Source organism: Odocoileus virginianus, chromosome 19, assembly GCF_023699985.2.
Source record: "Odocoileus virginianus isolate 20LAN1187 ecotype Illinois chromosome 19, Ovbor_1.2, whole genome shotgun sequence".
Lineage (NCBI taxonomy): Eukaryota > Metazoa > Chordata > Mammalia > Artiodactyla > Cervidae > Odocoileus > Odocoileus virginianus.
The window spans coordinates 36,662,885-36,680,861 of record NC_069692.1 but is presented as its reverse complement, the minus strand read 5'-3'; the positions used below and the strand labels follow the sequence as shown (position 1 = coordinate 36,680,861).

Sequence of the window (17,977 nt, the reverse complement as noted above, 5' to 3'; positions counted from 1 at the left end):
TACCTACCTCCAGGATAGCAGGTCCTAGTCCCTTCTTATGTCTTATAAACTGTAACCTCTGCTGATCTGAACCACGTCCATATGCCATCGCTCTGTTTCTGGAGACCACAGTGGGAAGGCATTGGGTTGATTCCCATAGGACAGGAAACAGGACTGAGGACCACAATTCTAGTCTCTCTTCAGCCACTGTGAAGCGCTGCCGCCAAATCATCTTACTGCAAATATGATTCAACAGTATGAGTCAGATTAGTTCCTGAGAATAGGACGCGCTAGTCTACACGTGGTATAGTATTTACTCACTCATTAGGTAGTATAATGAAGGGCTACTAGAATTGACTAAACGACTTACATGTTCACCTGGACAAAAGGCACCATGTTCATATAATTATTTTATAATCTGGTCATTTTTAACAATAGTTACAGTTTTATGCCAGCACACTCTGGAAATGGCAATTTCACAGTGCATTTATGTATAGGCAACATGTTATACATTCATAGGCTCCAATTTTCTCTCTAGAGGGTTTGGCCTGAAGGGCAAGGATGGCAGAGTGGAAGGATTGCAAAAAGCACATGAAAGCAAGAAGTACAGAGAGATCCGTATTTTAAATACCAACTTACCTTTTATAAGTTAGATGACCTTAAGCATGATTTAATCTCTCTATGCCTCAGTTTTTCTGGTCCTAAAATGTAGCTACTTATATCCATTATTTAAAATTAGATTTAAATAGAAGATATCCCCAGGAGTAAGTTAGACTTTAGAATATCTATTTTCATCTTGGTAATCTAGATCAGAAAATACTGATTAAATTCTAAAGTCAAAATTAGGTAGTGTATTACTCTCAACTAAACAAAGCGGTTGGAACAGTTTCAGTAATTTCCATACAGGACAAGAGAAGCACGAAGTCCTCAGAAGATGCTATCCTCACATGAGTCCCCCTAGTTTCACTGCTTAGAGATATGATTTCTCTTCCCATAAGGAAAAGTGAGTGAAAGGGCAGGATGGAAGTGAGACCAGCAAAATTCCCTTCAGTACAGTTCTCTCCTGGAAAGAGTAGCTACTCAGTTGTAAAGAAAATTGTCAAATGAAAGACAAGAACTACTCTCCAGTGTCAGCTTGTAAGGACTAGAGAAGGCTTCCCAGAAGGTGCAACGTTAAAGAAGCTTCCTATCAGTGCAGGAGACTCAAGAAACAGGTTCTATTCCCGGGTGGGGAGGAACCCCTGGAGATGGAAATGGCAACCCACTGAGTAATCTTGCCTGGGAAATTCCATGGACAGAAGAGCCTGGCAGGTTATAGTCCATGGGGTCACAAAAAGTTGGACACGACTGAGTACAATCAGTTCAGTTCAGTTCAGTTCAGTGGCTCAGTCATGTCTGACTCTTTGCGACCCCATGAACCGCAGCACGCCAGGCCTCCCTGCCCATCACCAACTCCCAGAGTCTACCCAAACCCATGTCCATCGAGTCGGTGATGCCATCCAGCCATCTCATCCTCTGTCGTCCCCTTCTCCTCCTGCCCCCAATCCCTCCCAGCATCAGGGTCTTTTCCAATGAGTCAACTCTTTGCATCAGGTGGCCAAAGTATTGGAGTTTCAGCTTCAGCATCAGTCCTTCCAATGAACACCCAGGACTGATCTCCTTTAGGATGGACTGGTTGGATCTCCTTGCAGTCCAAGGGACTCTTAAAAGTCTTCTCCAACATCATAGTTCAAAAGCATCAATTTTTTAGTGCTCAGCTTTCTTCACTGAGTACAATAATAAGGACTAAAGAAGATAGCAGTAAATGTTTAGCAGAGTGCTGGTCATACAAAGGAAGCTCAGTATATTATGAATTTTTATCACTGTTGTGTTGTTACAATAAAGTTTAACAAATCTGAAGTGAAGATGGCCGAGAATTTGTCTTAACATACAATGGACCGGTTGTTTCTCTAATATAGTAAATCCAATTTTATCAATCTACCCAAACCAACTTATAGTCCCTTCACCCACCCCCATAATTAGCTTCATGTAAGCCTAAAATTTCATGGTTAAACAGTCAATTTCTGACCTTCTAAGAAGGGAATATAATTCACTCTTCCAGTGTCCTTCCTCTTTTCCCAAATCCCACAGATTCCAGTTACTTAAAAATTCAACTAAATACAGTTTAAGTTGAACTTAGTTTTCATTTAATATAAGACACCTAAAACAAATATTCATAATTTAGGAGGGACCTTGAAGGTAATTTAATTATATTATATATTCTTCAATTTGTATATAATTTTCTTTTACAGTTAATATATTTCTGACTCTAGAAAAAGTTATTAATTAAAAGCTTTCTTCTGTGAATATCTCATTCTAAATTGTCAGAACCACAAATCACAAAAAATTTTCAAATTAGTTAGCATGAGGTCATCATCACCTCCACCAGTTAACCCAACCTTCATTCCCACAAATATCATGCTTATAAATGAAAATGCTTTTCTACAGTATTATAGTCACTGATATAGAAAAAGTAGGTTATTCATAGGAGAAATTATATTAAAGTTTAAGCATGAGTTTCATAGCTGTAAGACAGTCTTTAACTGTAAATTTCTTAATTTTTAGCAAAGAATTATTGAATTACCTTTATCAAGTATATATGCATTTATTGTTTAATCCTACAAATATTCCTAGAGTACCAACTCTGCTATTTATTAGAGATAGAGCATTAAAAATACACCTAACAATAGGTTTTTCCTCTGAAGTCCTCACAGTCTTATAAGGGAGATAACTTATTCTATACTACAAAGAAGGCAGTGATTCATAGCAAGATAGAGTTGTGAAAAAAGTAATATGGAAAGAGCAAACAGCTATTAGTTCTACTTTGGGAGCCTGGGTGATATTTACAAAGACACCATCTGAATTGGTCATTTCAATTGCAGCGCTTAGGTGTTTACTTTTTATCTCAGTAATTTTTTTAAAACTTTGTCCTACTTACCTTTTCTCTGTTTCCATATTTACCCTTATGGCTATGTATTCACTTGGAGGATTTCACAAGAAAACAAGAAAAATGGTCTCAGGACTCACAATTGTGTTTCTTGGAAACCTGAAATTTTATGAAGCTGTTTCAAGAATTCTACAACTGTTTGACTCAAATAGAAACTATACTAAGAAGCAACTTAATTAAACTTATTATGTACTGTGAGCAGATTAACTTTTCAGGCAGGTTATAATACATTTAAAAAAAAATATTGGAATAGAGTTTCTCTTGCTATCTCTGTGTATGTATTTGAACAGACATGTCTCTTGCCATTGGTTAGAAAATTGCATCACTGCTCATTTTTTAATTAATGACTGCTTTCAAGAGTGAATAAATAAGTGCACTATTAGAATATATACACTTCATTCTTTCTAAAATACCAGACAAGCTTCAGACAATATTCTCAAGATGGTATAAAAGATGCATAAAAAAATCAACAAATGAAATTATAATACAGTGTAATTGATAATTTTAATGATTATGGTATAATTTTAATAAAGTTAAATATACATAAAATATAAGTAGACAGCACAGCCAAAAATAAATAAATAAAATTAAATATATATATACATATACAGGTATATATATGTGTGTGTAGAGATATTTGTCAGGTATTGGTTAGAATCTAGAAATAGTTTTCTTAGTAGAAACATAATTTATAAATAAATTTGACTGTAAGATAATTATATTGATAAGGATCAGCATAAAACAATCTGAAACACACCAGACTCAACTGATTTTCAAATAATACCAACACACTCACTGCAGTGGTTAGTATTTATTAGAACCATTCATCAAACAATAGAAAAAGTAATGAAAGCATAGTCAGAAACTGTGAAAATCAACTTTTTCAGAAATTTAGAAATTAACCAAAGGCTTACAACAATCTTAAGAGCAGTTATTAAAGAATACAAATAGTTGAGTTTCGTCACATTTTAACTTCTGTCCCAAATTTCTTCTGTCCAGCTTTGCAGTGGCCTGGAAACCAACAGCTTTGTAACCTTACTGACTGTGAAAATCGGCAGCCTCGCAGCAACTAGTGAAGGTAAATTGTGTAGGAATCCCACGACCAGAGAAATTTTAGTGAGTTGATCTGCCTGGCAGTTAAAATCACAGGGGTTTTCTTTATTTACCCTGACTCAGTGCTCACACTAAAACAGTGGAAAGAATCTTCTCCCCAGGGCATTTGTTGAAAACGATCAGTGGTAACTATTTCACATCACATTTGCCTGAAGCAGTGAGATAATATAGGGCAAGCAAGAAGCTGTACAAAAAATTAAAGAGATTTGGTAAATGACACGTCCATAGGGATATTTGAACAGCTTCAATATATTCCTGGTAATTAAGGATCTAAATAAGCATAAATTAATATATATTAAGTAGTCTCATAAAACATAATGCTGAAAGACAGACAAAAGGAAAATTTACATGAATAAGAAAATATTAAGGAAAATACAGATATAAGCAAGGGCAAATTGTACACAGATTTTCTGATGGTTGAGATGTTACTGAATTCATGACATTGGTGTTCAATGCCATTCAAACCTGGGAGCTAAAAACCACAATTTCCTCCCTCTTACTTTCTCCCTACTCCTTCCTTCCAAAGCCAAGGGTGAAGCAATGCCACACAAAGTAGCCTGGTTGCACAGTCAGAACATCACTTCTCACCTTGTCAGTTGTATACTATCAATTAATTAATCAATTAAGGCACAGCTATTTTCTGGCAGATTACATCACAGCCATCAGACAACAGCCTATGAGAGGAGGTCATATTCTCAACAAAAGAAAAATTTATTCTTATGGAAATGTTAGCATCATAATCTGAAAAAACTTTAAATGCTCATATATATAGTCTACACAGAGATAAAGTATGCAATCATATCTATAAAGCAAGAATAGTAAATGATGTAGCAAGAACAGTGACAATGAATCAAGAAGGAGAAATTTTGCAAAAGAACCAGAAATTTTGCAAATTCCACATCAAGACCTTGTTAAAGGAAAATATAATTATTAAAATAAACAACAATAACAAAACATTTCAATAGATAGGATAAGTAGAAGACCAGACTTATTTACATGTAAAATTGGTAAACTAGAAATTAAATTAAGAAATAACTTCAAATGACAGCAAGGATAAAAAGAGATAAGCTTGAAAGACATCTGAGAGGAAATAGAAGCTGATTCAAATGTCTCAACATTTGTTGTTTTGGAGGTCTCTATACCCCACACCTTTGATTCAAAGAATTCCAAAAAGAGTTTTGCCTTTTTCTCTTGGTTAGGATTTATTATTGGAGAAGGAAATGGCAACCCACTCCAGTCCTCTTGCCTGGAAAATCCCATGGACGGAGGAGCCTGGCAGTCTTCAGTCCATGGGGTCACAAAGAGTCAGACACGACTAAGTGACTTCATTTTTCACTCTCAGGGTTTATTATAGCACAAGGTTACACAGCAGAAGTGGTATGAAAAATGCATGCAATGGATGGAGTCCAGAGGTCATGAGTAATCTATGGAGTCTTGCTATGCCTCAGCACAGAATGTGTTTTGTCTCTAGTGGTGAACCACAGTAACCTGTGGTTACTGCTCAAGTAAAACATCCACTCAAGCCTTCAATGTCTGAGGCTTTAAGGTGGCTGTCACATAAGCATATCCTGCTAAGTAAGCAATCATGATAATTGAAACCCAGCACCCCAAAAAAAAGATACCAGGTGCACATCGTCAATCTCAATTTTTGTGCAAGGCAATCCTGACAAGGTAGAATCAGCAACACAGTTCACTCTTCTAGGTGTGTAAAAGAATAATCATTAACTTGAAAAGTTTTCTAACAGCCACATTCAAAGACATTTTTGGGTCAATCATGGAACCAGGCTTACATGGAGGTATACAAAAATGGAGCGATCAGACAGGCTATATTAACTCTTTATTCATATTTGTCTAAGACAATTCATAGAAGAAAATGAAAAAAAAAAAAAAAAACGGACAGGAGAGCGTTTTAAAAAATTATTGGTAACAATTTCCTAGAACTAAAGATTTAATTATTTTCACAGGGAAAAGCCTGTGTGTGTGATAGGTGCTCAGTTGTGTTCAACCCTTTGCAACCCCATGGACAGTAGCCCACCGGGCTCCTCTGCCTAAGGAAGCCTCCAGGCAAGAATATGGGATTGGGTAGCCATTCCCTTCTCCAGGGCATCTTCCTGACCCAGGGATGAAACCCAGGTCTCCTGCGTTGCCGGCAGATTCTTCACCATCTGAACCACCAGGGAAGCCCTGGAAGAAACCTACCAAGTGTCAAATAGTATGAAACATTCACGTGACACTTCTGAGAAGAATAGAAATAAATCAATATTGTTCACAAGTGAACAGTAAGAGTGGCTACTTAAAGAGAAATAAAAATTAGACTAACACTAGCAATATTGGAAAGAACCTATCAATGGAGTACAAATTTTCTTAGAGTCTCGTGTTGAGATTTGATCCATTACATGAACAGGCTAAAGCAGAAAAACAAAAAGACACTTTGGCCACATTTGCATTATGAGTTGCAGCTCATCCTTCAGACGTTTATTAAACAAGGACTGAAAAATGAGGTGTACAGGTGTATACACACACACACACATACAGTAAGTTATACTAGTCCAAAATTAGCAAAACCAAAGCTAGTAACAGCCTTAATATTTTTAAAAATAGAATTCATGGGGTGGAAAAGCTATGAAAAGACAGGGAAGAACCTTAAGTGTATATTACTAAGTAAAAGGAGTCCATTTGAAAAGGTTACACATACTGTGTGACATTCTGGAAAAGGCAAAAGAAATGAAAAAGTCAGTGGTTCCCAGGGGTTAGGGAAGAAGGGGGGAGAAATAGGTGGAACAAAGGATTTTAGGGGAGTGAAACTATTCTGTATGATTTTCCACTGGTGGACATGTCATTGCACAGTTGTTAGACCCACAGAATGTGCAACACCAAGATTGAATCCTCATATAAACTGTTGACTTGGGGTAACTCTGCTTCATTATAAGTTCATCATTTGGAGAAAATGTACCACTCTGGTGCAGAATGTAAATAGTGAGAGAGGGTATGTGTAAGACGGGAATACAGATATAACTGAACTCTCTACCTCCACCCAATTTTGCTATGAACCTAAAACTTTTCAAAAAAATTAAGTCTATGAAAAAAGAGAGAGAATGCGCTTAAATATTAGTAATATAAATCAAAATTATTTTTAAATGGATAGTTTTCAGTATACTCAGAATTTACAAATTGATTTTAATGCTTAGCAGTGTTTTAATAATAACACAAAAAAAAAACACAGGATCTAAAAATTAATAATGAAAACCCTGAGGAGAAGGGACAAAGATGAGAATGCAACATTAATAAACAACACAAGTTATTCAAGAAAATGAAAACAAGATTTATATTATTATCATAAGCATAATCAGTTTTCAATATCTTTTGAAAGCTGATAAACACAACAGATAACATTTATGAAGAGCTGACTATATTTCAGGCACTCTTGCTAAAGATTTTGTGTGCAATAACTCTTTAAATCATTGTAAAAATTCCTATAAAGTGGGTACTGATATTTTATTTTCATTTTATAGATGAGGGAAGTGGTGCAGTATTTTAATAAATTTTCTAGTATAGAAATGTTGTTTCCCTTATATTTTTTGAGAGAAAAATCACACTTGGTGATGACATCTTGTTCTTTTAATACTCTTTAATCAATTAATGTGTTAGGGTTTATTTGTTAATATTTTAGCTAGAATTTTCCACTGATGCTCCTAAGTAAGTTAGGGCTGGAAAGAGTATAGAATATTTAATCTTTAATATCTTTGCTTATTGTCTGCACAAGTGGACTCTCATGTATTAAAAGTATTAAGGCTCCTACTAATAGTGTACTTCATGCTATCTTGTATGTGTATAATTTCTGATATGTTGGGTTGGCCAAAAAGTTCGTTCAGGCTTTAAATCAGAACGAACTTTTTGGCCGACTCAGTAGTCATGTTGGTGTTATACTGTTTGGTACATCGATATTCCTGCCAGGCTCCTCTGTCCATGGAATTCTCCAGGTAAGAATATGGGAGTGGATGGTCATTCCTGTCTCCAGACATAGGTATTCATAATTCTTTTGTATGCATATGAAAGTACCTATTACTATAATCATAAATTATCCTTCATTTTGTTTAATGGGTTTCTGGTTTGTATGACACCTAGCCTCCAATCAGGAGTATGCTATGTTTGCCTATCCTTTTATTTTTCTAATATTCTGAATTATCTTGTAGGTATAAAATTTTATTTTGTTTCATTATCCAATCTAAAATGTCTACTTTCTTATAGAGGATGAGATAATCCTACTCACATTTAATAATACGAAGGATATGTTTACTGTTAATTCTGTTATATTGTTTTATGTTAGGTTTTTGCTTTTTAAGTTCATAAAATTCCTTCACTCTGTGATCTGTTTTTTAAAATTTATTTCTATATATGTGTATTCTCAGTGTTTATGGTCTATTCTTTGATCCTTTTATTACTTCGTTACTAATGCAAAAACAACTGCATTTTCTATTATTACAGTGTATCTATTAGTTTGCTAAAACAAGTAATGATAAAAATTAGTATTTAATACTATCTTGATTACAGTTTATTCTTGTATTGTTAAATATGTTAGACCACTTATTTGTCCCTTTGAATGATTTTCTTTGACTCCCAGCTTTAGATAGTCAATGACTTTATATCTTATCTTTTTCTTCTTGCCCTTCTCATCCAAATTCTGTTTAGATATATATTATTATATTTTCTGCATCTATGAGATTTATATACTATCATTTTGCTCTAATTCTTACATTCTCGTATTTCAGGTCAATAATTAAATACATTCAATGCTCACAAACAGTCCTTGATCCAAGATTATCACTTCCATTTATCACTTAGAAGCGAAAATCCATGCTCTATTCTGAAGATAGCTTCATGAGAATAACATTCCCTTCGTTCTTGGATGTTCAAAACTTTGTTTACAACTATGACATTTGAACGTGAAAGTGAAGTCCCTCAATCCTGTCTGACTGTTTGTGAGACTGTGAACTGCAGCCCACCAGGCTCCTCCGTCCATGGGATTCTCCAGGCAAGAATACTGGAGTGGGGTGCCATTTCCTTCTCCAGGGGATCTTCCCAACCCAGGGATCAAACCCGGGTCTCCCGCATTGGAGGCAGACGCTTTAACCTCTGAGTCATCAGGGAAGATAAGATACTTGAAGGACTAGCTAAATAAGAAAAGCCTTAACTCTTATGCTGGCATTTTGTGGACTTTGGTATCTTGTTATAGTGAAGAATCTTGAAGCCAATCTCAATATTTTCCTTTGTTTGCTAGTGATTGCTTTTTTTCATCTCTTTCAACCCCAAAGATTCTTTATTATATTTACATTCTAGTTATTGTATTATGATACATCTTCGTGGTGACAATTTTTTTTTAGTGATCGCTGTATCCTTTAAAAATGAAATTTCAAGTCTTTCACTTCAAGAATGTTTTTTCTTTAATAATATTGAAGATTTATTCTTTTTCATAATTTGTATTTTCTTATTTTCACCTGTCTTCTCCATCTTTCATATTCTCTCTAATCCTGTTCATCTCTTTCTTTATTTCAAGTTCCTTTTACTAGTCTTTCTTATTTTTTGTCCTCTTTCCCATATGATGTTTATCTCAGTGTGTGTTCTTCCATATTTATTCTTAATTTGTGATGTTATAATTTTAGTTTTACTTTTTACTTAAGTTTTACCAGCTTTTGGTCATTATCTTCTATTGCAGCTTCAACCCCACCCAATGAAATTCTTGCCTAAAGCCTTGTAGTTTTCATTCACAGAAGCAATCCCTTCATTGTGTCCTTATGAAAATTCATGGCAGAATGTCAGAACAAGATTTTCCAACTTCTCCATGGCAACATTGTTATGGTTGTTCTTCAACAATTGGTCATTTTTGGTGCCCCTCTATATGTTTCTCCTATATTATTGTGTTGATACTGTTCCCATTCTTTTTTATAATTACTCATAATTAACCAAATTAAAATTTTCTCCTCTAGTTTCCTGGGAAAAGGAGAGGGGAAAATACTCATCTAGACTTTGCAAAGGGTCTATATTCCTTTACCCTTAATCTTGTTAATGTCTATAAGTTAATTAAAAAGTTTTTTTTTTCTTTGGGTTTAAAACTTGTCATAGTCATCATAACACCTTTCTTAGTGATAAAACACTTCTATTGGATCACTAGACTAAACTTCACAAAGGCACAGTTACTAAGTTTCTCCACTGTGATATCTGTGTTGCCAAACATGTTGCCTGCCCACAAGGGGTGCTTATCAAATATGTGTTCAATAAACAGAAAAATTACATTTCTTTGCTAACCAATCTTTGATACCAGTGCAGTATTTATTAAAGGATGGAGTCTTTGCTCTGATTTCAGACAATTCTAATGTATTTGTTTTCAACTACATAAATACAAAGAGTCATTGTTTAAAACGAAGGTTTGTATTTTAATTATTTACTTGGCTTCCCAGGTTGTAATGCAACATATAAGTAAATGAAACAATGTCATAGCACAATGCAACACTAATAAAAATGTAGAAGGGGACAGGAACACATAAGGGAAGGAATGCTATGGTAGAGATGACAGGACAGTTTACACCCAGCCTAAGTATCTAAATTTAAATTCAAGTCCTCCAGCAGAACTGAGATGTCATTCCATCTTTTATCATCCTAGTCTTGTCACTGGTGGATCAAGAGGATGGGGAGTAAGGAGTTAGAAGCTTATCTTACTGAGCTTTATAAGTTATCTCTTCTCTTTGTTTGGCTTTGAGGCATTTTAGTTTGCATTTTTTCTTTACCTTTTACAACCACAAAATGAGATTATATGGATATTGCTCTTATAGTTTCATAATCAAATATAGGAGGAATAGGAATATCCTAAAACAGGGGAAAGAAAATAGAGATTTAATTCTCAGTAACCAGTCTTTGCCCAAATAGCTACTCCTATTTGAAAAAAAAAAAAAAAAACGAAACTGAAAATTTCTGTAATATAGACACAACTGAGAAGACTTAGAGGGTCAAATGAGCTGTAAGTCTTCACCAACCATTTCTTTCCTGTGGTCTTCTTTGAAAGAATAGCATATGGTGAATTGGCATGGTGTCACAGTGAACATCTGGAGACAGTAACAGGTTTTTTAAAGATGAGGTGTGTTAGGAGAGTTTGATATCTCCTGTTCCCTGAGGAGGTGCTTCTCTCATTCAGATTATCAGATATATGTGAAACCAAATATTTTCATGAACAGATAAACTCTGCAGGAAAGATTCCAGAAAGTTGAGAATACCATCTAGTATACTACTTTATCACCAACATTTTTTCTTCTCACAGGAATGTATATGGGAAAAGCCAGAGGCTCTTGATCAATATTTGAGTATGCCTTACCACATTAAAAATGTTTCTCCATACTGCATTTACCATTGAGTGTGCAGCTATTTTAACCTAAGAACATGTTATATTAGACATACTTAGGTAAAATAAAATACCTATTTCACTTATTCTAACAGAAAAGGTTCTTTTGGCATTGAAGCGATGACTTTTACATAACTAAAAGCCTAATAATTTGAATAAAAATCAGAAACTTCACAGGGAGTAATGTGGCTACTTTATACGTTTGTTAGATTATTTGAGGACAGTTTTAGGAGACCTTTTTTTTTTCCTAATCATATCTTTTATGCATATAATCCACCTGCTCCCTGCCTATCCTCAACTACCAGTTGAAGATTATGTAACTAAATACAGTTCACGGAAATCAGTCAACAACGTCCATTTAACCAAAGTGTGGATTCACCCTCTCGATACTGAGCTTACAGGCGCTACAGTATGTTTTCATGCGAGTCTTTGCAGTTTGCGACAAACAGGACTGTCTCACAGTCTAATAAAGCAAAGCAAATCCTAACAGGAAAGCAAAGCCAATTCTAGGAGAATGTGAATAAGAACAAAAAGCTCTGCAATTTTTAAAAAATAAGAAATATTTCATTAAACTGGCTAAGTCGTGTCCTGATTTTTTAGGATATCGAAAAAAGAAAAGAGGAGCGCCAAGGCAGAGGGCAGTTGACCGCCCCTGTGCCCTTCATACTGAAACCTCCCTAGGTTACTGAGAATGGTCCCAAGAAATCGGGTCAGAGGATTACTAATATATTTATATATATATATATATTTTTACCTCATTAGCTGGTCAACCCAGGAGGCAAACACTGCCACCCGTGCCCAAGCAACTGCTCCAAGGAGCTGGCGACGGTTGCCTGCATCGAGTTCCCCGCCGGCGGCTCCTTCTGGCCGGACACCCTGTGCCAAAGAGCGCCCGGGGAAGCAGGCAGCAATAGGGGCGTGCACAGATGTCATGGATGCACAGGCATGACCGTAATCTGACCAGAAAGGACAGCGAGGCAAGGCGACCGCCGGCGGATCCGAGTCTGGGAGCCGCGGCGATCGGGCTGTCGGCGGTGCGTGCGCGCACAGGTGCCTCGGGCTGGCGGCGCCCGGAGCTGGCGCGGCCGCCTGTCGGCCTCAGCCCGCTCACCAGCGCGCCGAAGACCCGGCCGCGGCCGAGCCTGGCCACCCCCAGCCCAAGCCGCGGGAGGAAGAGCCCAAGGAAAGGGCGCGAAGGGGGAAGAGGGGAGAGGGGTGGGGGGGGGGGCGGGGAGAGACCCTACTCCTCCTCCCCGAGATCTGCTCCCCGAGCCCCTCTGGGGCGAGCCTTGGCGGGGCTCGCGCGCCCCTCCCTCCCTCCTCCCCACTCGGGGAGTCCGTCTCCCCTCTCCCCTGGCTCCCCCCACCTCCCCTCTCTTCCCTCCCTCCCAGCCGCGCGCCTCCTCCCTTCCCCCTCGCCTCCCTCCCTCGCGGCGGCAGCAGTAGCCGCTTCAGCCGAGCCGGAGATGGGCAGAGAGCGCGCGCGGCGCAGCAGCTCCGGATCCGCCGTCCTCCCCGCCCGCAGCTCCCCGCGCCCCCGCCGCCGCTGTCGCCGCCTCGGCAGCCCCCGGCTCCAGTCCCGCTCCTAGGACAGCGCCGCTGCCTCCGCTCGGCCCTGCCCGCCGCCTGCGCCGCGCCGCCCTTACGCGCGCCTGGATGGCGCTTTCCACCCCGGACCGGTGAGTAGCCTGGAAAGCGCAGAGGGTCGGGCGGCCGGGCAGCCGGCCGGGAGAACCTCTGGCATTAGGGGTTACCCCCCAAACCACCTGCTGTGATTCCTCAGCCTCCAGGCGGGCGCCTCCGGAGAGCGCTGCTCCTTGATCCCTGGGGGGCTTTTGGATGTCAACTCCACCTGCTGGGAACCCTCTCCCTCCCGCGGACAGCTGGGGCAACTCGCTGTCCCCGCTCCACCTTCCGTCCCCAGAGCTCCCACTTTCGCAGCAGCCGTGAATGGCCCTGACCCTCCGGTCACCCCATCAGGGTCCTCTCAGCCCCCATCGTCCCCGCGTCGCCCCCTTTTGATTTCCCGCTTCTGGCAGCCCGCAGACTCCCCCACCTGCCACCCTGCGCTGGTTTCGCACTGACAAAGCCTTCCTCACAAAGTGCGCCCCTGACCCACCTTCCCTCCTTTTCGAAAGCCGGGCTCCAGAGTCCTACCGTCCCGCCGTATTTCTTCGCCGAGCGAAGGGTTCTGCCGGGGAATTCTGACCTTATTCCCTCGAAACGGTGGTACCTCTCCAGCTTTTTTCTGTCACCTCAAAAAACGGATGCGGACAGTTTTCTGGCATCTGTTCCGATCCTGGCATCTGTACAGTTACTTTGTGTGTGTGTTAGCACCGGGGCTGGTTAGGGGATGAGCAAACACGAAAAAAGAAAGGCAAAAACCAAACCTTTTGCGACTAAACTTTTTGCTATTGTTGCTTTAAAGAGCACAACTATTTACGTCTCTCAGAGTCCTTGTATTCGTTTAGAGGCATTTTAGCTGGGGACGGCGACCGCCCCCGTTTTACTTGTTTCCCTGGAATCGGTCTTAATTTTAGGTTGAGAACCGTGCACCTCAGTGATGAATACGCTTTGCAACCCTGGAAGAAAAAGCCCAGCAACTCTTGAGAATAAGAAGCTTTTTTTTTTTTTTTTTCCTTTGGAAAGAGGGGAGAATAGCCTCAAATTCACCCTTTAAAATCTTTCAGTTTGCAATGAGCCAAAACCCTTATTTTTCTTTGGGTTCAGTGGCTGAGAGAGGGATTTAAGAAGATCGGAAAACGTTGTTTTAAAAAGCCTCTGCACTCTCTGGCTGCTTCAGGTGTTGAGTAGTGTCTTAGTGTCCAGACAATCTCTGGAGAAGTTTTCTTAGGGCATCAGCCCTTTCTTCCAAAACCATGTTAACGTTTTACTATTTCTCCTTGGTTTGAGGGGGAAAAAAGGAAGTTATGTTCAGTGAAGCGTGTGGTCAGTGAAGGTGGTGAGGCTGAGAAAAAAAAAAGGAAGTTGTGTTCAATGAAGGAATAATATGAATAAGGTGATGAGGCTGAAAAAAAAAGGAAGTTGTGTTCAATGAAGGAATATGAATAAGGTGATGAGGCAATGAATGATGCAGGGAGAGCCAATTTAAACACTAAAATGTGTGCTCCTGATTCCTTGTGTATTGAAATCTTAAAAACAAAACTACCACCACACAATTTTTGATTGAATTTTCAAAGAAGTAATGAAATGTGTTAATTTCAGCATATTTTACTCTCTAGAACCCTTGATCACAGGGCTTGAGTTCGAAGCAATGCAGATAAGAGTATGCAGAAATAGATGTTAGAAACTTTAAAAGGTGTCCCATTTGAGTATGTAGTGTGTGAATATAAATTTCCTGGTGATAACTATTTTTTATTCTTTTAAATTATTTTGAGAAAATAAGAATCCAGTTGGCATTTCTTGTTCTTGCAGTCGAGGGAGAGAGAATGCTACCTCATCTTAAACAAGCAGATCTCTGCTTACACAAGAAATAGGGAAAGGTGAGCAATTACCTGAAGAATTTATTTAGTGAAGATTGTCTTCCACAATGTAGAGATTTTTTAAGAAATTTAACTCAGGCTGTATTTGAGCCTTTAGTTCTATTTCCTTGTGTAGAGATAGGTAGAAATGCATTGAGCAAGTCACTGGCAAGGGATGGTTTTCAGTGTGGTTTTGAGCTGCATCTAAAGTCAGGAGCGGCTATGAATAGCAGCTTTATTGTTTTTTAAATTCAGAAATTTTAGTTGCTTAAAGTTAGTGCTTGACTGTGAAGAATATTCAAACTATTTAAACTTGTAATTACTGCAAATATGCACGCATGGTCATATCAGGTGGATAGGGAGTAGGTAGGTTATGAGCTGAATCAAAAGATCATTTTTTTTCCCTCTAAGTACCTTTGCCTTTTGGATAACAGTGGATAACAGTGTATTCTTCCTAATAAATGTCTCCAACAGTTATGAAGCTCTATTGGAAAAGATAAATTTCCATTGAACAAAAGGGAAAAAGCAAGTACAATGCTGACTTCATCAGTTATTGGCCAAAATTGTGTTAATGATAAGTTCACAGCAGTATGTGTTAGTTATTCTATTTAGCATCAACTTCTAAGCAATGTCAGAAGTGCACACCTTTTGTAAGGATATATGCTTGCACAATGTGCAACATTAAAATGGCCTTAGAATTGTCTGTGAGAATGCAAATAATCAGTCTGTCATAAATAGTGGCAAAATTTCTGTTAATAATTCTTGGTGAGCTGAAACTTAGGAAGATCTACCTAAATTTAGTGTCACTGTCATTATTAAGATTCTGCAAAAACAAATAATAGCACATGTGAAGACAAGGCATACCAATATTTGAATGGAGTATCTTTGCATTTGTTTAAGTTGAATCTTACAATTCTTGGAATTATATGCCACCCAGAGAATGGGCTGGGTTGAAATGAAATGTTTACAGTGGTAAAGAGAAATCAAAAATTGGTAAAGAGAAATTAAAAATTGTGAAAGTGATATAGATTATTTCACCAATAGACTGCTGTTAGTTGAATGTTCCATGTAAAACTGTGTTTTGGCTTCTGTATGGTGATGAGAGCCTGGGAAGGAAAATCAGGCAAGAAGGGAGAGATAGAACAGGTACCTACCTATGGATACTTGATTAAATTCTTTACTCAAGTAAAGCTAACTAAATACAAGCTCTATTATTTTGGTATGTGGGACAACAGCTATTTTCCAACTTGCATTTTAAAAAATGTGTCCTTAATTGCAGCAATAAAAATATAATTTTTTTAATGAAGTGCCTCCTTGATTTTATTTAGTAAGACTTGGGGATTATAGGTAAGCTATTTAATGTGAACTAATTGACCTAAATGAAATTCTAAACAACTTTAAAAGCGAAACCTTGAAAGAAAACACATATACTCACACACACCTAAAATTACAATATTAGATAAAGAGCCAACCAAGTGATTTAGTGTCTTATGAAGGCAAGACGATTCAGTCAAGGGATAACTACACAAAATGTTTTCATAGCTTAATATATATTTTTCACATTTCTTACTTATATTTGTGGATATATTATTCATATATATGGGTATTTGCATTTTATTTACAAATTCATGAGAGTATATTTTACAAAATGCTGCAAATTTTATGAATTCTAAATTCTGAAATTGTTCTTGCAAGTATCAAATGATTACATAAATGTATACAAATAACTTTGTTTTCTACCTTTATTCTATAGTTCAAGAAATATTTAACAAAAAGCATTCTCAAAGAGCAAAGAAGCAAAATGAATATTTCAAAACAAGCTTGGTGATTCAACCAAAGTTTTACAACGGTGCTATCAAAGTGATACTCTCATAAGGTCAACTCTAGTGTACAATTAAAATTCCTATAAGAAAGAAACATTTAGATTCTCTGATTTTACATGTGATTGTGAAATTCACTGTTCATTTAACTGCAAATGGAATTCTTGACACTCTTACTAGAAGGAATCACAGAACTTAGGTGTCAGTTAGAGGATGTAGAAGGCATTCCATTCTCATCATTTTACTTAGTTTACCCAAGGTTCTTAAGTAGTTAATAGAAACAGAATTAGAATCCATGTCTCCTGACTTCATCCTCTTTATCTTTTTATAAAAGAAACATTAGTTTTCCCCCTTATTTTATTTTCAGTTCAGTTCAGTCACTCAGTTGTGTCCGACTCTTTGCAGTCCCATGGACTGCTGCATGCCGGGTCTCCCTGTCCATCACTAACTCCAGGAGTTTACTCAAACTCATGTCCACTGAGTCGGTGATGCCATCCAACCATCTCATTCTCTGTCATCCATCCCCTTCTCCTCCTGCCTTCAATCTTTCCCAGCATCAGGGTCTTTTCCAATGAGTCACTCCTTCGCATTAGGTGGCCAGAGTATTGGAGTTTCAGCTTCAGCATCATCATTCCAATGAATATTCAGGACTGATTTCAAATCAGTTTAAAATAAAAGAAAACTGAAAATGAGATGAAATAAAAGTCTGTGCTTCATCAGTAAATACCTAGGTCTCAAAGCATCATAGTTAAAAGAAAGGTTTTCTGCTTACTCTATCCTATCTTCAGGTTAGAACTTGGGAAATATTTTAAATATTTAAACATTTTAATTGTCATTGGTCTACCTGAAAATCTTTTAAAGTTTTTATTTAATCTTTAATAATTTAATAATTTAACTTAATAATTTTAATTACCATCATAAATTCTAATAGGTATAATAAGGTATACATTTCTTTCATGGTAATCATATATCAGTGGACACTTCCATTTTAATTTTTTATAGAGGGTTCATTATAGTTTCATATCTATTCATGTTTGATATTTGCTACGATAGATAAAGTTAGTACATCCATGTGTTTTGGGTGCTTTTTATTTTTTTTGTCACCATAGTTTATGAATAGCTCAAGAGGTCAGGGAAAATAAATTTGTTGCACCAAGTTTCAAGTTCACAGTTGAAAGTCCTGGCACTTTTAGCCTTTTCTTCACTG

The 17,977-nt window shown here is 37.7% G+C and overlaps 1 protein-coding gene across 5 annotated transcripts in view; it reads right to left on the bottom strand.

Moving 5' to 3' along the window:
• The window catches only part of LOC110151266 (uncharacterized), a 112,959-nt gene extending 100,130 nt beyond the window's left edge, over window positions 1-12,829 (bottom strand). Inside the window, exons 1-2 of one of the 5 annotated variants that reach the window (XM_070450099.1) lie at window positions 12,223-12,829; window positions 4-215 (exon numbers count right to left, since the gene is read on the bottom strand). In XM_070450099.1, the coding sequence (XP_070306200.1) occupies window positions 4-215; window positions 12,223-12,401 (391 nt within the window). In that variant the 5' untranslated portion in view covers window positions 12,402-12,829. The remainder of the gene's footprint in view (window positions 1-3; window positions 216-12,222) is intronic. The other 4 variants (XM_070450101.1, XM_070450100.1, XM_070450098.1 and 1 more) reach the window with 4 other exon arrangements.
• Window positions 12,830-17,977: the final 5,148 nt, after the last annotated feature.